This window comes from Aquarana catesbeiana, linkage group LG01 (assembly GCF_042186555.1).
Source record: "Aquarana catesbeiana isolate 2022-GZ linkage group LG01, ASM4218655v1, whole genome shotgun sequence".
NCBI classification, from domain to species: domain Eukaryota; kingdom Metazoa; phylum Chordata; class Amphibia; order Anura; family Ranidae; genus Aquarana; species Aquarana catesbeiana.
The window spans coordinates 583,687,452-583,713,642 of record NC_133324.1 but is presented as its reverse complement, the minus strand read 5'-3'; the positions used below and the strand labels follow the sequence as shown (position 1 = coordinate 583,713,642).

At 43.3% G+C, this 26,191-nt stretch overlaps 1 protein-coding gene across 1 annotated transcript in view; it reads right to left on the bottom strand.

Moving 5' to 3' along the window:
- Nucleotides 1–26,191, bottom strand: part of PRKG2 (protein kinase cGMP-dependent 2) — a 160,652-nt gene that overhangs the window by 63,546 nt on the left and 70,915 nt on the right. Inside the window, exon 6 of the mRNA XM_073597940.1 lies at nucleotides 25,825–25,902. Coding sequence (XP_073454041.1) covers nucleotides 25,825–25,902 — 78 coding nt within the window. The remainder of the gene's footprint in view (nucleotides 1–25,824; nucleotides 25,903–26,191) is intronic.

The window sequence follows — 26,191 nt, the reverse complement described above, 5'->3', positions numbered from 1 at the left end:
CTACTGTGGGCAGGTGGCAAGTAGTTAAAATATTGTATAAATACTTATATTGGTTACAAAGGAGAAAGAAAGAAAAGAAAGAAAGAAAGAAAGAAAGAAAGAAAGAAAGAAAGAAAGAAAGAAAGAAAGAAAGAAAGAAAGAAAGAAAGAAAGAAAAAAAAGAAAGAAAGAGAGAGACTGTCAGTTTTTATTGCTGTCTACCATTATCATCAAAAGTGATTATCAAAAAAAAAATTGGGTTGACACCTGAGAGGTAATAGAGTGGAAATCTTCTAATGTGGACACTCGTTCTGGTGATCCTGGCAACAATCTGTGATTTCCATACACTGGAGGGATTTTCCGCATCCAATTCGCATAATAGGAGAGTGTGATCGGCTGTTAATAGAGTCGGTTCACACATCTCCGGGGCAGCCACAGAGCGCACAGCAGAAGCGTCTTTGGCTCTGTTTCGGGTCTGAATTCAAGCAAAAATTCCTACTTGAAATGGAGAACAGGGACACACCGGACCCCTGCTGTGCCCCGTACCACACATAGTGTGAACCCAGCCTAATACTACTTTACCCGCCTGCCGTCATTTGACTACGGCAGAATGTCTCCCCTGCGCGAATCGGCGTAGCTGTACGGCGGGCTCTTTAAAAGATATAGGGGGCACACTTGCGCACTCGATGCATCAATTAGGAGCCGATGCGTATGCCCGGTGGCCGCGATGTCCACCGGGCACCCGTGATCGATCCTGACAGAGCCGGAACGGGGATTTGTGTGTGTAAACACACAAATCACTGTTCTGTCAGGGGAGAGGAGACAGATCTGTTGTTCCTAATGCTTAGGAACAACAATTGGTCTCCTCCCCCAGTCAGTCCCATCCCCCCACAGTTAGAACACACACTGAGGGAACACATTTAACCCTTTGATCGCCCCCTAGTGTTACCCCTTCCCTACCAGTGTCATTTATACAGTAATCAGTGGCTATTTTAGCTCTGATCGCTGTATAAAGGTCACTGGTCCCAAAAAAGTGTCAAAAGTGTCCGATTTGTCCGCCACAATGTCACAGTCCCATTAAAAATCGCTGATCGCCGCCATTACTAGCAAAAAAAATAATAAAAATGCCATAAATCTATGCCCTATTTTGTAGACGCTATAACTTTTGCGCAAACCAATCAATATACGCTTATTGCAATTTTTTTTTACCAAAGATATGTAGAATACATATCAGCCTAAACTGATGAAGACATTTTTTATTTTTTTTTTTAATTTGGGATATTTATTATAGCAAAAGGTAAAAAATGTTGTGTTTTTTTCAAAGTTGTCTCTTCTTTTGTTTATAGCGCAAAAAATAAAAACCGCAGAGGTAATCAAATACCACCAAAAGAAAGCTCTATTTGTGGGGAAAAAAAGGACATCAATTTTGTTTAGGTACAACGTCGCACGACCGCACAATTGTCAGTTAAAGCAACGCAGTGCCGTATCGCAAAAAATTCTTCCGGGGCTGAAGTGGTTAAAGAGAGAGTAGTCTCATCTGCTTGACTGTGGGCTGTGTAAATCTCAGGACTGGATTGTTCTGGGCAAACCACTGCACATTTGTTCCTTTTCTTTTCGCTCTTTGTAATAAGCCGTGGTGGGTTTGATTCTTTATTACCCAAGACCTACAGTATTACCATTAAATAGCTATAGATTAAATCATTAAAACAACATTACCTTTAAAATAGAAATTATATCGAGTTTATTTAAATTTGAGTTCAGAGTAATCTGTGTATTTATGGTGTGAAATCTGGTTTAATAACACAGCCACCCATAGCTGTTCATTTTGAGGTTCACTGATCATGTTTTCTTAGCTTGCATTTCTGTAACAAGCTTCCCCTGCTTTATATTCTTTGGCAAAACACAGCAAAAAAAGCTGATTGTAACAAAATTTGTCAAAACACATGTGAAAATTGAGTGTTCCTATTCCATGTATTGCAAGTGCTCAGGTACAATAATATTATGCTTTGTGAAGTGATTTATGTTGGACAGAGTTCAGCGCTGCTATATCTGATTTTTACTGATCACACAAAATTGAACAATTAAATCCACTATAGAATAGTTAATTACTATTTATGCAGTGGTGACATAAACCTGGCGTGGCAACAGTGGAAGGCACGGAACATAAAATGTGTTTTAAAGATTAAGGGAAGAAAAAAGTTTACAGTTTGTGTAATTCTACCGTAAAAAGTAATACATTTACTCTGCACCATAAGATGGCAAGAGTGCTTCAGTTCTGTACAGTGTTATAGAATGAAAATCATCATAAAATGAAATTAAATGAATTATTAAAGCATATTCCAAGGCAAAATGCAAATTTATAAAAAAAAAAAAAAAACAAGCATCTCTGCAACACATGCACCCCAAATGTTATCTCTTCAAAGACCCTGCAAGTACAGGAAAATACCTTTTGTTCTGCCAGAAATGCAACTCCCAAATCCTTGTGTGGGCTGACAACACACAGCAATTTTGTGGACTGAGTGGAACTTTTGTATTAGCCAATAGAGAAAACTATAATCTCTTACATCATTTGTTGCTAAGTGTTTCTGCTTTCAGCTGCTTCAAAAAATGCACCAATCTGCCCGAATCAAGCTATACATTTTTTTTTTAGCTTCAGGCATTTGGCTTTAGGCATTTTGGAGTGGAAATGTGAACCACCACCATTGAAAATAATCCATTTTTTTCCTCCTGAGTGTTTTGGAGCTTAGAAATACAAAATGCTAAAGGTGTGAATGGGCCTAAAACTGCTTTAACAGTGGACAGTCTGTTAGCTTGGAGAAGGGAGGAGGAAGGAGAAGCAAAGGGGGTGCCTTGCCATCCTAGACTACTGGGCGGTGGGTATTTTAACCACTTAAGCCCCCGGAAGTTTTACACCCCTTCATGACCAAGCCATTTTTTGCGATAAGGCACTGCACCACTTTAACTGACAATTTCGCTGACGTGTGATGCTGTACCCAAATACAATTGATGTCCTTTTTTCCCACAAATTGAGCTTTCTTTTGGTGGTATTTGATTACCTCTGCAGTTTGTATTTTTTGCGCTATAAACAAAAAAAGAGCGACAATTTTGAAAAAAAAAACAATATATTTTTTTAACTTTCTGCTATGAAACATACCCAATAAATTATTTTTTTTTTAAATCTAATTTATTCATCAATTTAGGCCACTATGTATCCTGCTACATATTTTTGGTAGAAAAAATCCCAACAAGCGTATATTGATTGGTTTGCACAAAAGTTATAGCATCTACAAACTATGGGATAGATTTATGAAATTATTTATTTTTATTTTTTTACTAGTAATGGCTGCGATCAGCGATTTTTAGTGGGACTTCGACATTGCGGCGGACGAATCGGACACTAAGTGACACTTTTTGGGGACAAGTGATACAGTGATCAGTGTTAAAAAAAATGCACTCTCACCGTACTATGCCTGGCTCGCAGTCTCTGCTCTAATTCATCTCAAAGGTGTTCTATCGGGTTGAGGTCAGTTCTCTGTGCAGGCCAGTCAAGTTCATCCACCCCAAACTCGCTCATCCATGTCTTTTTGGACCTTGCTTTGTGCACTGATCCAAATCATTTGGTGGAGAGGGGATTATAGTGTGGGGTTGTTTTTCAGAGGTTGCACTTTGCCCCTTAGTTCCAGTGAAGGGAACTCTTAAGGCATCAGCATACAAAGACATTTTGGACAATTTCATGCTCCCAACTTTGTGGGAACAAATTCCTATTCCAACAGGACTGTGCACCAGTGCAGAAAGCAAGGTCCATAAAGACATGAATGAGTGAGTTTGGGGTGGAAGAACTTGACTGGCCTGCACAAAGTCCTGACCTCAACTCGATAGAACACTTTTGGGATGAATTAGAGCAAAGACTGCGAGCCAAGCCTTCTCGTCCACATCAGTAGCTGACCTCACAAATGCGCTTCTGGAAGAATGGTCAAACATTCCCATAAACACACTCCTAAACCTTGTGGACAGCCTTCCCAGAAGAGTTGAAGCTGTTATAGCTGCAAAGGGTGGGCCAACTCAATATTGAACCCTGGGAACTAAGACTGGGATGCTATTAAAGTTCATGTGCATGTAAAGGCAGGTGTCCCAATACTTTTGTTAATATAGTGTAGCTAGGAAGGAGGCAGCAGCTTCATAACAACCGCTTGTCTTTACCCTGAGTACTTTTTCGAGACAAGAAGCGTCAAGAAGAATGCAGGGGAATGGGAGGCTGAAATGTCCCCTCTATCTTTGCATTCTTCTTGCTGCCGCTTGTCTCAGAAAAGTGCTTGGGGCTAAGACAAGTGGCTGTTATGAAGCTGCCATCTCCATGTTAGCTATGTTGTCATACGGGAGAGGGGGTTAGCCCAGTCCAACCTTATCTAGGGTTAGGAAGCAACTAGCAACATAGGACAAAGTACTACATGCAATTTTTCTTATGAGGAAAAGACCTGTGAAAAAAACATTTAAAGCGGAGTTCTGCTTAAAAAAAAAAATTAAAAGTCAGCAGCTACAAATACTGCAGCTGCTGACTTTTAATAATCAGACACTTACCTGTCCCGGGGTCCAGCGATGCGGGGGAACGAAGCCCCGCTCATCCCCCCTCCTCTCTGCGGCGCCAGCATTGTAATTGTGGGCGCCTGGCTGTAGCTTCACAGCCGGGGCCACCCACTGTGCATGCGCGAGCCGCCGTGACTGGCCGGGCAATCATCTGGGACCTGTGACGTGTCCCAGATGATTGCCAAGAGGGAGGGGAGAGAGGTGATCTCCCTTCCTGTGCCACAGTGCGCCGGGAGGAAGTGGGAGCTGGGACCCTCTAAAAAGAGGGTATCCGCTCCCCCCCAAAAAAATTATATGTCAGGGGGTCACCTCCCTTAAAGTAGAAGTTCCATTTTTGGGTGGAACTCCGCTTTAATGGTCGTTCTTCTTTAGGGTACAAGAACTGATAGTAATCTACTCAGTTCTTACTGGTTACAGTTGCATAACAAGGAGGTTACGGGGGTTGCAGTCTGGATCGGCGGGGGGCGGAATCACTTGGGGTGCTGGGGTTGCCTAACATAAATTTTATTTGTGCTGTACTGCGCTACCCCACAAAAAAAGAGTGATGACAAGCAGGCCTCAGCACTCCCGGTGAGTCTGTGGCGGTGCTTCAGTGTCAGCCAGAGCTCACTCGAGAGGAAGTCTCCTTTCTGTGCTCTGCCCATATTACAGAGCTGAGAGGACTACCTTTCACACTGACCTTCTGCATAGTAAGTGTAGGTAAGAAGGGCGGGGTCTGTACCTTAGGGAAGTGAGGGATGGGGGTGTCTGTACTGGGAGGAGAGGTTATGTACTGAGGGTTGTGTACATGGGCGAAGGGTGTCTATACCAGGGGGGAGAAGTGTCTGTATGTGCCTGTAGTGGGGGGGGATTTAAGAATGTTACAGGGGTCAGACTATTCTGAGGGGTCTGTGCTAAGGGGGTGTTTCTGTACTGAGGGGGTTGTCTGTGTTGGGGGGTAGGCTTAGAGGGGGGATTTAGGGATGTTAGGAAAGATCTAAACTTTGGGGGATATAGGCTTGGTGGGGTATTTTGTACTGGGAAGAGGGGGTAATTTTAGTTGAAGTGGTCTGTGCATTACACTCTCCTGACCCTTCCACTATAGGCATATAGGGCTCATTCAGCTGCTGCACATTCAAAACATTCAAAACACAGTTAAAATTTGATATTCAGGCAGGAGCGATTGCACAGATCTGAACGCACAGTGTCTACATTCAGATCTCTGCACCCGCTCCTGTCCACATGTCAAATTTTGACTTGTGACTGTGTCTCTGCAACCACTGTATTTGTATCCACTTCTATAGGCTGCCTGCATGCAGCTCTAAACTGAATGGAGATGCAGTAAAAAAATGTCTCAGCATGAAGGATGGGTCTCAGCACCTGAGGGGGAATTTGTTAAAATTGGCACAGGCAGAATCTGGAGCAGCAGTGCATAGTAACCAATCCGCTCATAGTTTTCATTTTCAAAGCTTAACTGACCAAGCCGAAGATAGAAAATGATTGTTGCCATGCACAACTGCCCAATATTCTGTCTGTTCCAGATTTAATAAATTCCCCTGTGGTTTACATTTCATACTTCTGACTACTGTACTCTAAGTAAATTAAATTATTTATTAAAGTGGGTGTAAACCCTCACATATACCCAAAAGGGATGAGCCGAACACCCCCTCGAACATGTGAACAGAATAAAAATTTGTGCTAACACGCGAACCCCGTTAAAGTCTATGGGACTCGAACGTGAAAAATCAATAGTGCTAATTTTAAAGGCTAATATGCAAGTTATTGTCATAAAAAGTGTTTGGGGACCCGGGTCCTGCCCCAGGGGACATGAATCAATGCAAAAAAAAGGTTTTAAAACGGCTGTTTTTTCGGGAGCAGCGATTTTAATAATGCTAAAGTGAAACAATAAAAGTGAAATATTCCTTTAAATTTCGTACCTGGGGGTGTCTATAGTATGCCTGTAAAGTGGCACATTTTTCCAGCGTTTAGAACAGTCCCTGCACAAAATGACATTTCTAAAGGAAAAAAGTCATTTAAAACTGTCTGTAATGTAAGGTTGCACCTCCCCCTCCCCCCTACCAGCCCATTACCGGGCCCTTTGGATCTGTTATGGATATTAAGAGGAAGCCCGCATCCAAATAAAAAAAAAGGCGTGGGGCCCCCAGGCCCTATATACTCTGAACAGCAGTATACAGGCGGTCCCCGGGTTACAAACAAGATACTGTAGGTTTGCTGTTAAGTTGAATCTGTTTGTAATTTGGAACAGGTACATTTTTTAAGTGTATCTCCAGCCCAAAAATCTATTTTGAAGCTTTTTGGATAACATAGGGAAGGGTTATCACCCCTGTCACATTTTTTTTGCTGTCTGTGCCCCTGCTCAGAAGATTTCACCCCACTTTCTGTCCCAATGACAATTGGATTTTGAAAATTTTGGGTTGTTAGGGAAACAGGGATTGGTGATAAAGCATCAGTGGAGACACCTTGTTCCCATATTAACCCTTAAAGGGGAGAATTTCTCTTCCTAGGGGTAGATTTCCTCTCACTTCCTGTTGTCTGCCTCCATTTGTAAGTAATAGTTATTGTAAGTCGGATGTTTGAAAATAGTCTGTATATACTATTTGGCCTGCCCTATACACTCAGCGGAAAATTGGGCCTTAGGTGTTGGTACCAGAACACTGTAAGCCCTCACAGTTACTCTTGGTGGGCGCTGAAACAGGCCCTGCTGTGAAATATTATATCAAGCATTGTAATTACATGCCCCTGTTAAAGAGGGGCAGAAATATTGGGCCTTAGGCGGTGGTGGTGGTGGTGGCACAACACTGCAAAGCCTCACAGATACTCTTGTTGAGCGCAGGAACGGGCCCTGCTCTGAAATATTGGATCAAAAATTGTAATTACGTGCCCCTGTTAAACAGGGGCAGACAAATTGGGCCTTAGGCAGTGGTGGTGGTGGCACAACACTGTAAAGCCTCACAGATATTCTTGTTGAGTGCAGGAACGGGCCCTGCTGTGAAATATTAGATCAAAAATTGTAATTACAATACAGTGCAGCCATAATTCAGTTGCTACTACTTTTCTGGTGGTATACACAGTACACAATACAGTGTAGTGCGGTGTTGCAAAACAAAATATACATCATGTCCAGAAGGCCACCAAGGAGAGGCAGACGCTCACAGGCCACTAAAAGAGGGCAAGCAGGCTCTGTGTCTTCAGTCAACAGTGCTGGTCATGGACATGGTGCATCCTCTGCCGGTGGTCGTGGGGCACACTCGTCCTTTTTTCTGCAGCTGGCAATGTTATTGAGCCAGAACATGCAGAAGAGTTGGTGGAGTGGATAACAAAGCCGTCCTCATCCTCTATCACCCAGGCTCAGAGTAGTTTTCCTTCTTATGCAGCTGCCAAAGCAGCCTATTCCACTGGCTCCTTGTCCACAGTCACTCCTTCCATAGCCCAACCATCATGCACGGAGGAGTCCCCGAACTATTCGACCACAGTGTTGGGTACATGCTGCTGGAGGATGCGCAGCAATTTGAAGGCTCCGATGTTGGTTCCCAGGTTGAGGAAGGGAGTAACGTGAGCCTAGAGAGAGGGGGTGCCCAAGAAGGACAAGAAACTGGCAGTCATGTTCCCCTAGCTGGAGCATAGTGCCAAATTTGCTCCAGTGACGAGGAGGGAGGGGATGATGAGGTCACTGACTCTACTTGGGTGTCTGATAGAATAGAAGAGGATTAGGAGGCACAACTTAAACGAGGCAGGATGTCCTCTAGGGGGCAGCCACCCTACTGCATCACACCGCAGAGCTCCGCAGGTGTAGGATGCTGGAAATCAAATATTCCGCGCTTAGGATCAGTAAAAACAAAGAACTGCAGCCCCCCAAACAAAATGGAAACACCGAAGTGAAATCCACATAACCAAAATATTCTAAAAAGGGGATTGGCGCTGTTCACAGATAATAAAAAATCAAAAAACGTAATACACAACCCACCAAAAAAATTTTTTGTAATGGGAAAGAGAAGAACTGAAAAAAAAAAAAAAAAAAAAAATATATATATATATATATATATATATATATATATATATATATATATATATATATATATATATATATATATGGAAAATATATACAATAAATGTGCAGAGTGCACCAAAGTCACAGCAACATGTGGGTTGGTGGGTTGTGTATTACGTTTTTTGATTTTTTATTATCTGTGAACAGCGCCAATCCCCTTTTTAGAATATTTAGGTGTAGGATGCTGCTGACTCCCCGCTGATTTTGAAAAGTTCCTTGGTGTGGGCCTTTTTGGACACGTGTGCAGCAGATCGCACCATTGCTGTTTGCAGCCTATGTCTGAAGCGGATCAAGCGTGGCCACAACAGCTGCTGCTTGGGCACCACATGCTTGACCAGACTTATGACGACCTCCCATGCAGTCTTTTTCCGGTATACTATATTTGAGATTTAATATCGCTCAGATATGATTTGGGTTAAATGAGAGTTCTTTGACCATGAGTGAAAGTTTTAACACAATAACAACATTTATTGGTGAGTAGTTGAAAGTCTATCTAATACACAACCATCAATCTATAGTCTACACCAAGGAAGAAAATATTAGATTAAAATAAGAGAATTACATGAAGGAATATATATGTATATTCCTGAAAACATTAATCTGCAAACATATTTAGTTACAAGTAAAATGCAGACCTTTCCCATAATTACCCTTTGCACCAAGGTTCCATTCTGATGGTTGCTCTCCCATAAAAGTGTGTGTTTCCCTCCCATCTAGTCTGTGCATATCATTACATGCCAATGCCTCGTTGGTTCGCAAAGCGTGGCTCTGATTGGTGAGCTTCCCTATTACTGGTTAAGGCTACATCTCGAATCCCTATACTTTGCATAAGTCAGCCCCCTTTAATGCAAATCCTTGTGACTATCCTGAGCAGGAGCTCAACTTGAATTTTCCCGGGAAGTTAAGTATTGATTTCGGGTTGGCCTCCCTTCATTGCATATCCCAGCATGGAATCCTTTGAAGTGAGTATGTGTAAAACAATGAGGTTTGAATCCCATTGTTTGTATACACAAGCCTAGGCACCGACTTGTCTGGTCTACCAGAGATTTCTGTATTTGATAATATGTTCCACCCTACATAGATAAAAGCTAAATTAAATATATTCATTAAATATAAATAAATTAAATATAAATTAAATATAAATTAAATATATTCATAATTACAATATTTTACAGCTATTAATGGAGATTTCACATAAAGTCATAAGGCAACAAGTCCGTTGGCAACAGCACTCGAAAGACCCACATCAAAGAAGAAGGTGGACTTCTCCTTGCTCCTCATCTGGGATCTCCAACCCTACTCCAGTCCTCTCAAAAACCTGCACTGAGAGGAATGAAGGTATAGCAATAATTGTCCCAAGTACTTGCAGCTAATCTGCTAGCAGTACACCACCATCTGATTTTAGCAGGCAAATTTCCCTACCCCAGTTGCTAGACCATTCCGTCCCAGCCATCCACATGCTCACAGTCTGAATGTTAGCTTGAATGCCAGCTTGGCCAAGTTGCTAGCACTGCAACTACTGCCTTTTCAGCTGGTAGACTCTGCATCCTTTCGTGAATTTGTGGAATGTGCTGTACCTCAGTTGCAGGTTCCAAAATGCCATTTCTTTTCATGGAAGGCCATTGCAGCTCTCTACCGGCATGTGGAAGGCAATGTTTTTGTCTTATTAGACAGGGTGGTCAGCAGTAAGGTGTATATTACCGCAGACTCATGGTCTAGCAGGCATGTACAGGGATGTTACCTTTCCTTCACGGCGCACTGGGTAACTCTGCTGGCAGCTGGGAAGGATGCAGGAAAGGGTTCTGTATTGTTGGAGCTTGTTCCCCCACCACACCTCCAAAATGCTAGCGGTGATTCTGCCACAGCCACTTTTTCCTCTATGGCCTCTTCTGTAGATTTGTTCTCTGAACCAGCGGTGCTCCATAAGTGTTTACGCAAGCACTCAGGCAAAAAGATGCCATGCGGTACATGAGTTACATAGTTACATAGTAGGTGAGGTTGAAAAAAGACACAAGTCCATCAAGTCCAACCTATGTGTGTGATTATATATCAGTATTACATTGTATATATGTTGCAGTCATTCAGGTGCTTATCCAACAGTTTCTTGAAACTATCGCTGCCCCCTGCTGAGACCACCGCTTGTGTAAGGGAATTCCACATCCTTGCCACTCTTACAGTAAAGAACCCTCTACGTTTATGGTTAAACCACTGCTTTAGGGGACAGGAGCCACACTGGGGCAGAGATTCTGTCACCTCTGCAAAGGCAGGCTCAGAGGTGGTTGACGCCACGCCAGCTTCAGCCAGGAATGGTTGTATGCGACAATGGCACCAACCTTCTCTCCGGCCTCCAACAGGGACACTTGACCCATGTTCCATGTTTGGCACACATCCTGAATTTGGTGGTGCAGCGGTTCTTGAGCAGGTACCCAGGCTTACAAGATCTCCTGAGGCAGGCCAGAAAAGTCTGTGGTCATTTCCAATGGTCATACAATACCAGTGCTTGGCTGGCTGACATTCAAAGGGAATGCAACCTGCCCACCAACCGCCTCATTTGTGACATGTCCACCAGGTGGAAGTCAACTTGGCAATGCTGCAGCTGCTGTACATGCAGCAGAGGGCCATCGATGAGTACCTGTGTGAGTATGGCACCAGGACAGGGTCAGGGGAGCTTTGCTTCTGGCTACTGATCAAGGATACATGCACTGTCCTGTCACCATTTTATGAGGCCATGAGGATGGTGAGCAGGGACAATGCATGCATCAGTGATACTGTCCCTCTTGTCTTTCTGTTGGAGCACACGCTTCATGGAATAATGGACAGGGATGACTTCCTTACCTCTCAAGGCCCCCTTTATCCAGATTTTATTCCTGCAGGCCCCCCAAAGACACAAGACAAAGAGGAGGAGGAGGAGGATTGTGTCAGCATGGACCTGGAGGATAACACTCAGCAGCAGTCTTCAAGGGATGGTTTTCAGTCCCCAGAAACCCAAGGAGTTGTACGTGGCTGGGAGGAGGTTGTTACAGATCATGTGATCCTTAGTGACCCAGAAGTGACCCTAAGTGACTATTCCTAATCCTTCAGAAGATGCACCATGTCCATGACCAGCACTGTGGACTGTAGACACAGAGCCTGCTTTTAGTGGCCTGTGAGAGTCTGCCTCTCCTTGGTGGCCTTCCGGACATGATGGGGATTTTGTTTTACAACACCATACTACACTGTATTGTGTACTGTGTATCCCACCTGAAAAGTAGTAGCAACTGCACTATGAGTGCACTGTATTGTGTGCACCACCAGAAATCTAAAAGCAACTATGGGTGCACTGTATGTATTGTGTACTGTGTACACCACCAGAAAAGTAGTAGCAACTGCACTATGGGTGCACGGTACTGTGTACACCAACAGAAGTATAATAACAACTATGGGTGTACTGTACTGTGTACACCACCAGAAAAGTAATAGCAACTGCTGTATGGGTGCACGGTATTGTGTACACCACCAGAAGTCTAATAGCAACTATGGGTGCACTGTATGTATTGTGTACTGTGTACACCACCAGAAAAGTAGTTGCAACTGCACTAGGGGTGCACGGTATTGTATACACCACCAGAAGTCTAATAGCAACTATGGATGCACTGTATGTATTGTGTACTGTGTACACCGCCAGAAAAGTAGTAGCAACTGCATTATGGGTGCATGGTACTGTGTACACCAACAGAAGTGTAATAACAACTATGGGTGTACTGTATTGTGTACACCACCAGAAAAGTAGTAGCAACTGCATTATGGGTGCGCTGTACTGTGTACTGTGTACACCGCCTGAAGTATATTAGAAACAGTACACCAGGAATGGCCTGCAGTGAGATATAGCTAAACTGCATGCAGTGGCTATATATATATATATTTATATATATATATATATATATATATATATATATATATATATATGACTATCTGTATATATATATATTAAATACACTGCAGCTAAATGAATCATCTGCCTGCCAGAAGTATATTAGAAACAGTACACCAGGAACGGCCTGCAGTGAGATATAGCTAAACTGTATGCAGTGGATATATATATATATATATATATATATATATATATATACACACAAGACTATCTGTATATATATATATATATTAAATACACTGCAGCTAACTGAATCACCTGCCTGAAGTATATTAGAAACAGTACACCAGGAATGGCCTGCAGTGAGATCTAGCTAAACTATATGCAGTGGATATATATATACACAAGACTATCTGTATATATATATATATATATATATATATATATATATATATATATATATTATAAATACACTGCAGCTTACTGAATCACCTGCCTGCCTGAAGTATATTAGAAAGAGTACACCAGGAATGGACTGCAGTCAGATCTAGCTAAACTGGATACAGTGGATATATATATATATATATATATATATATGAGACTATCTGTATATATATATATATTAAATACACTACAGCTAACAGAATAATCTGCCTGTCTGCCTGCCTGCTCAATCTAAATGAGACTCTCTCTCCGTCCACGCCAACAGCACACTGCACAAGGCCGACGTGCAGGCGGCCTTATATAGTGTGGGGCGTGGACTTAGTCCCCCTGAGCCATGATTGGCGAAAGGCACCCTGCCTTTGGCCAATAATGGCTCTCTTAGCTGAGGATGCTGGGATTGGCAAAAGCATGCAGGTCATGGTGCATGCTCTGGCCAATCATCAAACAGCAATGGACTCCGCTCCAGCAGTGCATTATGGGCCGTTACGTGCCGATTTTCGACGAACGGGCGAACAGCCAATGTTCGAGTCAAACTCATGTTCGACCCAAACAGAAAGCTCATCCCTAATACCCAAAGAAGTGAACAGTCTCAGATGATACACAGGGATGAACAAATCTCCCTACATAAGTTTTACATGTATATCTGCTGTCTTTATCTTTATATACTATTTAGAAAGTGCACATTGTGTTAGGAGATTTTTTCTTTCTGTTCAGCACTGCAATGAAGCATGGGCATACAGCCAAGACAGCTGATTGGAGGAAATGCACACACCCCCTCTCCTCATAGGTAGAGACTTTCAGAGCTGATTGTTGAATAGTTCAGGGCTCTGCTAATCTATTTATAGCATCCTCCCCAACACAAAACTCAGGCTGCTTTTATCATATGTGAAGGAGAACTTGTCAGGAGTAGGGATGAGCTTGATGTTCGGGTCGAACATAAGTTTGACTCGAACATCGGGTGTTCGTCTGTTCGCCGAAGAGCAAACATTATGGGGCGTTCGCAGAAAATTTGAGCACCCATAATGCGCTGTGAGATCTCAGTGCATTGCTGTAAGATGATTGGCCAAAGCATACACCTGACCTGGAAAAAGGAGAAATACCGCGCTCCTAACAAAATAGGTTAAACTAAAAGTGAACATAAAGCAGCAACTAATATATGGAATACATACATATAACATCAAATAGGGGAGAGATAGCTGCGCTAGACAGTGAAACCACTAGTAATGAATCAGTGCTAAATAAATAAATATATATAAGTGTACATGAATGTAAAAAAATATTTAAAAATACAAATGACAACACACAAAATGTTTAAAAAATAAAAAATCCAAAGGAATGTAATGTCAGAGTATCAAAAGGTGAATGTGAAACTAAACAAAAAAACAAATGTTTAGACAAAGTCCATATTATCAACTAAGATGATGTGATATAAATGTACAATCTTCCATCACCATTGAGTGCTGATCACCGTGAGAAATGCACGCTTACCGGAAAGCAAGCAAAAGACAGCTTGCGGCTAAACACCCAGCCAGGGCCTTGTCCTAAGGCATCCAGCTCAGAGGGCATCCAACCAGGACTCAATGCGGCCAAAAAAAACACTATTAGGGTGTTGTGTAGACTCTCGGATGTGTACCAGATGTCACCCAGAAATAGAGAAAAGGGAACTTCCCATGGTGTAATACTGATACAAATGTTTTAATGTAAAGGATAAAAAATACATTTACAAACGAAGAAATAAAAATAGCATTAACAGCCAGCCGGCATGTGAACGCCCATTCACTCAGAAGATCAAACGCGATGACGTCAGCACGTCCTGTCCACCCGACGTGCGTTTCGTCATAAGATGATGTCGTCTGGGGCACGTACACCATACACCTGACCTGCATGCTTTGGCCAATCACAGCGCGATCTGCTAAGAGAGCCAATCATGGCTCAGGGGGTCGAAGTCCACGCCCCACACTATATAAGGCTGCTTACACGGCGACCGTGTGTAGTGTTGTTGGCGTGGACAGAGAGATAGCTTGATTTAGATTAAGCAGACAGGTTATTCAGTTATTGGCAGTGTATTTGATATATATTTATATATATATATATATATATTTATATATATATATATATATATATATATATATATATATATATATATATATGTATGCTCTGCATTTAGCATAGACGATATATTCAGTGTTTGCTCGATATTCAGTCAGTGCAGGCAGTGTATTAATTTATATATATATATATATATATATATATATATACATATATATATATATATATATATATATATATATAAAAAATATATTTGTAATACACTTCAGGCGGTGTATATATATATATATATATATATATATATATATATATATATATATATATACATACACCATATATACTCGAGTGTAAGTCGAATTTTTCAGCCCTTTTTTTTGGGCTGAAAGTGTCCCCTTCGACTTATACTGGAGTCACCGCCGTCTGTCTGCATGATCAGCGTGTCATGCAGGCAGACGGCAGCCGGCGTGTGATGATAGTGTTCGGTGGCTATTCCAGCATTCAAAAGCTGCGCCTCCTGCTCGTCTGTGATAGGCTGAACAGCTGTCAGTGTACAGCCTATCACGGACATTCTCTCATCCTCGTCCGTGGTATGAGAATGAGAGAATGTCCGTGATAGGCAGTCAGCGGTCAGCCTATCACAGACGAGGAGGAGGCGCGGCTTTTGAACTGTGGAATGGCCGCCGAACACTATCATCACACGCCGGCCGCCGTTTGAGGATGGAGATCGCCACAGGGAGGCTGGAGATCACCACAGGGAGGCTGGAGATCGCCACAGGGAGGCTGCACAGGACACAGGTAGGCTGCACATTCACACAGGATACATGCACACAGGACATGTACAGGACACATGCACACAGGGACACAGTGACACAGGACACATGTACAGGACACACATGTACAGGACACACATGTACAGGACACAGGACACATGCACAGGGCACAGGTAGGCTGCACAGGACACAGGGAGGCAGGCAGCTGCAAATGGGCATTGTTGACGGCCAACGTCGACGTCGTCGTCGTCTTATACTCGGGTCAATAAATTTTTCCCAGTTTTTTGTGGTAAATTAGGGGCCTCGGCTTATACTAGGAACGACTTATACTCGAGTATATATGGTATGTGTATGTAGCACTAACTCTCGGTGGAGCTGCTGGTTTAAGCGGGCTTGTTACCTTCACTCTCCTTCCCTCTGTTTTACCGGCACCGGGTCTAGGGTTCAGTTGAGTTTACCTCTGGACGATACACGCACCAACACTTGAATACTTGAATACTAAGGAAGTAGCAGGAAAGAGGCAGAAGGGAAACTGCAGAAGAAACTCAAATATCTTCTTGTAAAGTTCTTGACAAATGTCCTGGTAGAATTTGGATATTATAGTAGAATGCGCTCCCCTCGTGGGACACACTCTTTGCTCGCCTGGATAGGCCTCTCTCACTTGCCTAGCAGCCAGTATGTAGCACGAACAAAAGTCTCTGCCACAGACTTGTTTGGGATAAACCTGTATGATCCTCTGCCACAGGATGTATCGGTTTTCTGTAATGAACGTCAGTCACAGTGCTTGAACCTTTAAGCCAACCCGGCAACACTATCCTGTATAGTTACTTTTAGGATACGTCCTCCAACCGAGTCACCAGGCCCCTCTCCAGACCAGCACGCTGCGTGATCCTTCCATGACGGGTCCTCCCCTGGGATCTCCTCGGTTGTCCAGCTTCTTCCCTTCTGGATAGACAGCTCAGGACCATTCCTCGGCTGCTGTGGTAGGCCCCAGACAAGCTTCTGGGCCCACCCCTGCGCCGCAGCGGCGTGGGCCTCCGGAACGGAGGACCACAAGATTGCTCTCTAACGCATACCTGTCAGCCAGGAGGGCCAGCAGGTGGCTGTAAAACGAACCCCACAATATGGCGTCTGTCCCATAAATACCCTCGTCCAGAATGCAACTCGGAGGACCACCGAGTTGTCTCCGGGACAGAGGAGCATCCATACACTTCAACACGTTGCCCTTCCAACCCTGACCAGTGATAACAGCGACACCCTCCGGTCAGTCTGGAAACACACACAACGTCAGCCAAGCTGGAACAGAGGCAAACTTAACCTATTTATCAAACAAGTTACTAAATTTACCTAACATATGGTAGATCGCAAATCTACCAGCGTTACATGTATATATATATATATATATATATATATATATATATATATATATATATATATACTCTGCATCCAGTGTAGCCTATATCTACAGTGCATTCTGTGGTGTACTGTTTCTAATGCAATTCAGGTGGTGTATTTATATATATATATATATACATACACACTCTGCATCCAGTGTAGCCTATATCTACAGTGCATTCTGTGGTGTACTGTTTCCAATACACTTCAGGCAGTGTACACAGTATCTAATACAGTGTGTACAGTTTCTACTACATTTCTGGTGGTGTACACAGTATAAAATACAATGCAGCCGTTGTACAGTTTCTAATACAGTGCAGGCAGTGTACACAGTATCTAATACAGTGTGTACAGTTTCTACTACTTTTCTGGTGGTGTACACATTATCTAACACAGTGTGTACAGTTTCTACTACACTTCTGGTGGTGTACACAGTACACAATACAGTGCAGCCGTAGTATAGTTTCTACTACTTTTTTGGTGGTGTACACAGTATCTAATACAGTGTGTACAGTTTCTACTACACTTCTGGTGGTGTACACAGTACACAATACAGTGCAGCTGTAGTACAGTTTCTAATACAGTGCAGGCGGTGTACACAGTATCTAATACAGTGTGTACAGTTTCTACTACACTTCTGGTGGTGTACACAGTACACAATACAGTGCAGCCGTAGTACAGTTTCTACTACTTTTCTGGTGGTGTACACAGTATCTAATACAGTGTGTACAGTTTCTACTACACTTCTAGTGGTGTACACAGTACACAATACAGTGCAGCCATAGTACAGTTTCTAATACAGTGCAGGCGGTGTACACAGTATCTGATACAGTGTGTACAGTTTCTACTAAACTTCTGGTGGTGTAAAAACAATACACAATACATTGCAGCTGTAGTACAGTTTCTAATACAGTGCAGGCGGTGTACACAGTATCTAATACAGTGTGTACAGTTTCTATCACACTTCTGGTGGTGTACACAGTATACAATACAGTGCAGCCATTGTACAGTTGCTAATACAGTGCAGGCGGTGTACACAGTATCTACTACAGTGTAGTGTGGTGTTGCAAAACAAAAAATACATCATTTCCGGAAGGCCACCAAGGAGAGGCAGATACTCACAGGCCACTAAAAGAGGGAAAGCAGCCTCTGTGTCTACAGTCAACAGTGGTGGTCGTGGACATGGTGCATCCTCTGCAGGGGGCCGTGGGGCACGCTTGTCCTTTTTTTCTGCTGCTGGCCAGGTTATTGAGCCAGAACATGCAGAAGTCGGTGGAGTGGATAACAAAGCTGTCCTCATCCTCCTCATCCTCTGTCACTCAGGCTCAGAGTAGTTTGCCCTCCAACGCAGCTGCCAAAGCTGCCTATTCCACCGGCTCCTTGTCCACAGTGACTCCTTCCATAGCCCCACCATCATGCACGGAGGAGTCCCCTGAACTATTCGACCACAGTGTCGGGTACATGCTGTTGGAGGATGAGCAGCGATTTGAAGGCTCCGATGTTGGTTCCCAGGTTGAGGAAGGGAGTAACGTGAGCCTAGAGAGAGGGGGTGCCCAAGAAGGAGAAGAAACTGGCAGTCGTGTTCCCCCAGCTGCAGCATACTGCCAAGTTTGCTCCAGTGACGAGGAGGGAGGGGATGATGAGGTCACTGACTGTACTTGGGTGCCTGAAAGAAGAGAGGAGTCCCCTGAACTATTCGACCACAGTGTCGGGTACATGCTGTTGGAGGATGAGCAGCGATTTGAAGGCTCCGATGTTGGTTCCCAGGTTGAGGAAGGGAGTAACGTGAGCCCAGAGAGAGGGGGTGCCCAAGAAGGAGAAGAAACTGGCAGTCGTGTTCCCCCAGCTGCAGCATACTGCCAAGTTTGCTCCAGTGACGAGGAGGGAGGGGATGATGAGGTCACTGACTGTACTTGGGTGCCTGAAAGAAGAGAGGAGGAGGAGGCACAATTCCAACAAGGCAGGATGTCCTCTAGGAGGCAGCTTAAAGGCAGCCACCCTATTGCATCACACCGCAGAGCTCTGCAGGTGCAGGGCGCTGCTGACTCCCCGCTGTCTTTTAAAAGTACCTTGGTGTGGGCCTTTTTAGAAACGTGTGCAGCAGATTGAACCGTTGCAGTTTGCAACCTATGCCTGAAGTGGATCAAGCGTGGCCAGAACAACACCACATGCTTGACCAGACATATAATGACCTGCCATGCAGTCCGTTGGCAACAGTACTTGCAAGACCCACATCAAAGAAAAAGGCGGACTTCTCCTTGCTCCTCATCTGGGATCTCCAACCCTACTATACCTCAATTCCTCTCAAAAACCTGCACTGAGAGGGATGAAGGTATAGCAATAAGTGTCCCAAGTACTTGCAGCCAATATGCTAGCAGTACACCACCATCTGATTTTAGCAGGCAAATTTCCCTACCCCAGTTGCTGAACCGTAAAAAGAAATTCGGTCCCAGCCATCCACATGCTCAGCATCTAAATGCTAGCTTGGCCAAATTGCTAGCACTGCAACTGCTGCCTTTTCAGCTGGTAGACTCTACCCTATTTCGTGAATTTGTGGAATGTGCTGTACCTCAGTGGCAGGTTCCAAAACGCCATTTCTTTTCACGGAAGGCCATTCCGGCTCTCTACTGGCATATGGAAGGCAATGTTTTGGCCTCGTTGGACAGGACAGTCAGCAGTAAGGTTCATATCACTGCTGACTCATGGTCCAGCAGGCATGGGCAGGGACGTTACCTTTCCTTCACGGCACACTGGGTAACTCTGCTGGCAGCTGTAAAGGATGCAGGACAGGGTTCAGTGTTGTTGGAGCTTGTTCCGCCACCATGCCTCCAAAATGCTAGTGGTGATTCTGCCACACCTCTCTCCTGCACCCCCTCCTCTATGGTCTCTTCTGCAAATTTGTCCTCTGAAACAGCGATGCTCCGTAAGCGGCTACACAAGCAGTCAGGCTAAAAGAGGCCATGCAGTGCTTGAGTTGGTCTGCCTAGTGGACAGGAGCCACACTAGGGCAGAGATTCTATCAGCTCTGCAGGGGCAGGCTCAGAGGTGGTTGACGCCATGCCAGCTTCAGCCAGGATTGGTTGTATGCGACAATGCCATCAACCTTCTCTCCGCCCTCTGACAGGGACACTTGACCCATGTTCCATGTTTGGCACACATCCTGAATTTGGTGGTGCAGCGGTTCTTGAGGTACCCAAACTTACAGGATCTCTTGAGGCAGACCAGAAAAGTCTGTGGTCATTTCCACCAGTCATACAATGCCAGTTCTCGGCTGGCTGACATTTAAAGGGAATGCAACCTGCCCACCAACTGTCTCATTTGTGACATGCCCACCAGGTGGAACTCAATGTTGGCAATGCTGCAGCTGCTGCACACACAGCAGAGGGCCATCAATGAGTACCTGTGGGAGTATGGCACCAGGACAGGGTCAGGGGAGCTTGACTTCTTTTCGCCACGCCAGTGGCTACTGATCAAGGATGCATGCACTGTCCTGTCATCATTTGTGGAGGCCACAAGGATAGTGAGCAGAGACAATGCATGCATCAGTGACACTGTCCCTTTAGTCTTCCTTTTGGAGCACACGCTTCATGAAATCATGGACAGGGCACTTGAGGCAGAACAGCGGGAGGAAGAGGAGGACTTCCTTACCTCTCAAGGCCCCCTTTATCCAGATAGCATTCCTGTGGGTCTGCCAAACACATAGGAAGAAGATGTCAGGTCACCTTGAGGCTAGGTGACAGATGCACACCGATGGGATCAGGAGTGCACCGCAAGGCAGTGGACCCGAAGGCTGACTGCTCCGGATGGGAGTCTGGGTGGTAAGGAAGGCAGGGCCGCTGGAACACCAACACGGATCCCACCGGGTTTAGAGCGTAGGATTCCCTGGGGCGCGGAGTCTAAGAGTCAGCAGATATTCACCAGAGCCTCTAGTGGTGAGGATGGACTGGGCTGCAACTGGCTCCAGGTAGCGACCCCTCGGGGGTCCCCTAGCTCACACCCACAGTAGGCAACAGGAGGATAGAGTTCATGCCAAGGTTCAGGGTCACAGGCAAACAGGGATAGTTGGGGACACGCCAAAGGTCAGGGTCACGAGCAGACAGGAATAGTTGAGAACACGCCAAGGTCGGTAACAGAAACAAACGTAGAGCACACAGCAGGCAGGAACAGGAAGCCAAAACACACAAAGGTTGATCAGCAGGGCTGGCTTGCAGTGCAGAGGTTAATATAGAGTTCTCTGATAGGAGCTGGGGTGGAGCCATGCTAGAGAAAAGTTAATAAAAGCGTGGCTGGGAGGAGGTAGTTACGGATCATGTGATCCTTAGTGACCCAGAGGACTCAGAATTGAATGCCTCTGCAAACTTACACTGCATGGCCTCCCTGATTATGCAAAGCCTGCGAAAGGACCCTAGGATTCGTGGTATCAAGGAGAGGGATCATTACTGGCTGGCAACCCTTCTTGATCCACGTTACAAGGGTAAGGTTGTAGAACTCATCCTGCCTTTGCAGAGGATGAAACATCTTCAGGAGGCCTTGAAGAAAGGTTTGTGCAATGCATTTCCAGACCCTGGGAGGTTACAATTTCCTGGTGCTGGCCAACGTGTTGCTGAGGCTTCGTTCAGTCAGAGGAAAAGCGGTGGAGAAGGTCGCCGTCTGACCGATGCCTTTAAACAATTTATCAGTCCTCAGCGCCAAGGTCTGATCGGTTCAAGCAACCATCGCCAGCATATGCATTACATGGTGCAGGAATAGCTAGGGGCAAGAGCAGACTTGGAGACCTTTCCAACAGAGCATCCACTGGGTTACTGGGTCTTGAGGATGGACCACTGGCCAGAACTGATGCTGATGTAACTGATTGAATTTGCTATGGATGTGGGATTCTTTGAAGACTGCCTATGCTGACTATCCTATTCCTCCTCAATCTTGATGATGCTAGCTTCTAACAATATTTTTGGTCTAGGGAACCACCACCAACACCCAAGGCCCAATTTTTCTGCCCCTGTTTAACAGGGGCATGTCATTACAATTTTTGATCTAATATTTCACAGCAGGGCCCGTTCCTGCGCTCAACAAGAGTATCTGTGAGGGCTTACAGTGTTGTGGCACCACCACCACTCAAGGCCCAATTTCTCTGCCCCTGTTTAACAAGGTAATGTAATTACAATTTTGGATATAATATTTCAACGCAGGGCCCGTTCCTGCGCCTAACAAGAGTAACTGTGAGGGCTTACAGTGTTGTGGCACCACCACCCAAGGCCCAATTTTTCTGCCCCTGTTTAACAGGGGCATGTAATTACAATTCTTGATATAATATTTCAATGCAGGGCCCATTCCTGCGCCTAACAAGAGTACCTGTGAGGGTTTACAGTGTTCTGGTACCACCAACACCTAAGGCCCAATTTTCTGCAGAGTATATAGGGCAGGCTGTATAGTATATATACTGCTGTTCAGAGTATATAGTGCCTGGGGGCCTGGGGGACCCCCACGCCATTTTTTTTTTAATTTGGGTGCAGGGTTTCCCTTAATATCCATACCAGACCTGAAGGGCCTGGTATGGATTTTAGGGGTGACAACCACACCTTTTTTTTGTGTGTATTTTTAGGTATTTTTATCTATATTTCCAGGATCCAACAATACATCCAGCCACGAGCAGTTTTTTATTAAATCTTTTCCTTTAGAAATGTAATTTTGCTGTGGCACTGTTATAAACATGGGAAAGATGCGCTACTTTACAGGCATACTAAGGACCCCCCCAGGCACAATATTTAAAGGAATATTTCATTTTTATTGTTTCACTTTAAGCATTATTAACATCACTGCTCCCGAAAAACTGCCATTTTTAAAACTTTTTTTTGCATTGATACATGTCCCCTGGGGCAGGACCTGGGTCCCCAAACACTTTTTATGGCAATAACTTGCATATAAGCCTTTAAAATAAGCACTTTTTTTGATTTTTCACGTTCATGTCCCATAGACTTTAACGGTGTTCGTGTGTTTGAACAAATTATTTGCCTGTTCGCATGTTCTGCTGTAAACCGAACCAGAGGGTGTTTGGCTCATCCCTAGTCAGCAGTTATCAGGCTGATAACCGAAGAATGGAGCAGGAGAAAGCTACGGAAAACCGTGCTTTGAAGAGAGATAACAAAACACTGCAGATATATGTGCCCAGCTCAAATTTCATGAATCGGGTTTACATCCACTTTAAGGTAAGCTGTTTGTAGAAAAGTATATGTAATGTAACAGTTTCATTTTATTAAAATTAATGTGCTGAGGTTTGTGAGTGTTTGCTACATGCTGGCTTGTGGCACAGTCATTAAAGGATATACCCCTTCTCACTGTTGACACAATTTGACCACAATTACAATTTGCTGCTGTTTTTCTTCAAATCCTTTTTTGGGGGGGGGGGGGATGTAAAAAAATGACCAGCCCCGGGTGACAGGTGTCCTAAATATGTCACTTCTGGTTGCTATGTGTTATGAAAAAAATTGGATTAATTGCTAATAATTTTTGCACATCATCAATGCTTTTTACATTCCCTAACAGTTCTTGAAGACCGTAACGTCAAGAAGTACATTTAGTGAGCTGCATTAAACCACTTCATCCTGGTGAACTTGTGCCTTATTTTTCTATATTGAATATCTTTAAAATAGAACATATACATTTTCTATTTTTTAGTGACTGTACAATGAGCAATAATGCTTAGCTACCCATACCAACCAGTGACATTCTACCTTGTTTGATATAAAATGGTTTGTATTTTATTGTTATTGGTCCTTTAAAAAGAAAGAAAGTGCCTTATTCAGGTAATTAACTGACCACCTTACTACTGCCATTGCCATCATCTTGCACAAAGCATGTTTCTGCACACTGTCACATGACAGCTTCTACAGTTGTCTAAGGAAGGAAACATAACATTGTAAGCCATTTGATGCCAAGAAACAGGCCTTTCAGCATCCCGAGGAGGTGAAAGGTGAAAGTTGGACCTCGCATAGCACCATAGCAATTACTTTATGAAAACTGAACATGTAATGTTTACACAAGTATGTCCCTATGGTGTGACAGCAGAGAATAATTCTCCTTTCAGCCCTGTGTTATGACGTTAGAATATTTCTCAGTATGGCTTAGACTGCTGAGAACTTTCATCCTCAATTTATGAAGGTGTTAACTTCTTAACGCATATGTAAACCTAATCACTAAAGTCTCATATAAGCTTTATCATATTAATGTAACATGCCTGTTTTTTGCCATTTTCTATATTTCTGCCAGTCTCCATTAAAGAATTCCTGGTTATCCTGGCATGAACGGTCTTGTTCAAGCAATTCCTGGTAAAGGATGAAAGCACTCTGTTTCTGTCTCCCAACTGTGCTCCTGCATTGTCAGTCTGTTACAGGTTCTGATGGGGACTACAAGTGGTGGTTTAAACACACACAATACCAGCGTGATCTGCTGGTGTTGCTTTGACATATGCCATACAGCCACTACTAAAATGCATGTAGACATGATGTGGCTACACAAAGACTGCAGTAGATCAGCAGCACTGAGGTGCAACAAAGCATTAAAAAGGTGAAAACATTTTGTTCTTAACTGCTTCTTGTCTGGTCCATGTAATGGGCAGACTTGACAAGCATTGATGCAGGTGAACGTACCCATACATTAAAAGTTTGCTTTTCAAAATGTGGTCATTTGTGTTTCTCCTGCGTTGGCAGTTGATAGACTCAAGAAATATGATAGGTAGTCTGGAAATTAGATGCATAATTTATGTGTAATTTATGCTCCTAAAAAGTCCAAGGGTGCTCCTCTGATTTTAGGCCTCTCTGTGCATCTAGGCTGTGAAAAAGTCTCACACAGGTGGTATCCCCATACTCACGAGGCATAGCAGATTTGGTTTGGGATGTAAATGTAAGTATGCCTATGCTGTGTGTAAGGCATAACTTGGTAAAATTACAAATTTGTAAAAAAAAAAAGAAACATTATTTGATTTCTTCATTTTCAAAAAAATAAATTGATTTGACTGTCTACTTTCCAAAAAGGGGTCGTTTGTGGGGGGGTATTTGTACTGTCCTAGCATTTTAGGGCCTCAAGAACTGAAATAGGCGGTCAGTGCATCAGGACTGATCATTTTTCAACTATATATATATACCATAGTTTGTAGATTCTATAACTTTCACACGGACTAAATAAAATGCACTAAATTGTTTTGTTTTTTTCACCAAAGAAATGTAGCAGAATACATGGTGACCAAAATGTATGAATTATTTATATTTATTTATTTGCAGAGTTTTATAACACAGACTAAGAAAATTGATTAGAAAAAAGTATTAAAAAGTAAATAAATAAATAAATAAAAAACAGTGGTGATTAAATACCACCAAAACAAAGCTCTACCTACCTGTCTAAAAAAAATGATATGCAATTCATTTGAGTACAGTGTTGCATGACTGAGTAATTGCCATTCAAAGTCATTGTCATTCAGAAAACTGAAAAATAGCCAGGGCAGGAAGGGGGTGAAACAGTCCAGTCTTGAAGTAGTTAAATGAAGATTGTTTATCATAAACAGTCCTTTAGCAAACTAAATGTCATTTCATATGTTTTACATCTACTACAGAACTAACATGGAGCCTAAAAGAAAGGTTTTGCAATAAACTGTGAAGAAAGGAAAGAAACAAAACAAAAGTAATACTTAGTTTGCCCTTTGCTTTTGGTCTTACCTTTCCTTTAGCAATGATAAAGAATGTGCATCCCTCTTCTCCTTCGCGAATAATGTAATGCCCCTTTTCATAATATTCCTGGAATCAGAGTAACAATTATATATATTAATGCAATACTTTAATTTAAAAAAAAATACATTGTGGAAAAAAAAACTCCAATAGTCTATAGCGTAGTAATAGTCTATAGCAAGTAATAGCTTTTTTTTTTTTTTTCCACAAAAAAAGATTTTTATTAGGAAAGAATAAAGTAGCAGGTACAATGCATTGAAAAGGTATCAAAAGAAATCAAACATGACACTCATTGGATATTGTTACATGAGAAAGATTATAGTTACAATCTTGGGTTGTCCGAGTGCAAATATAATGC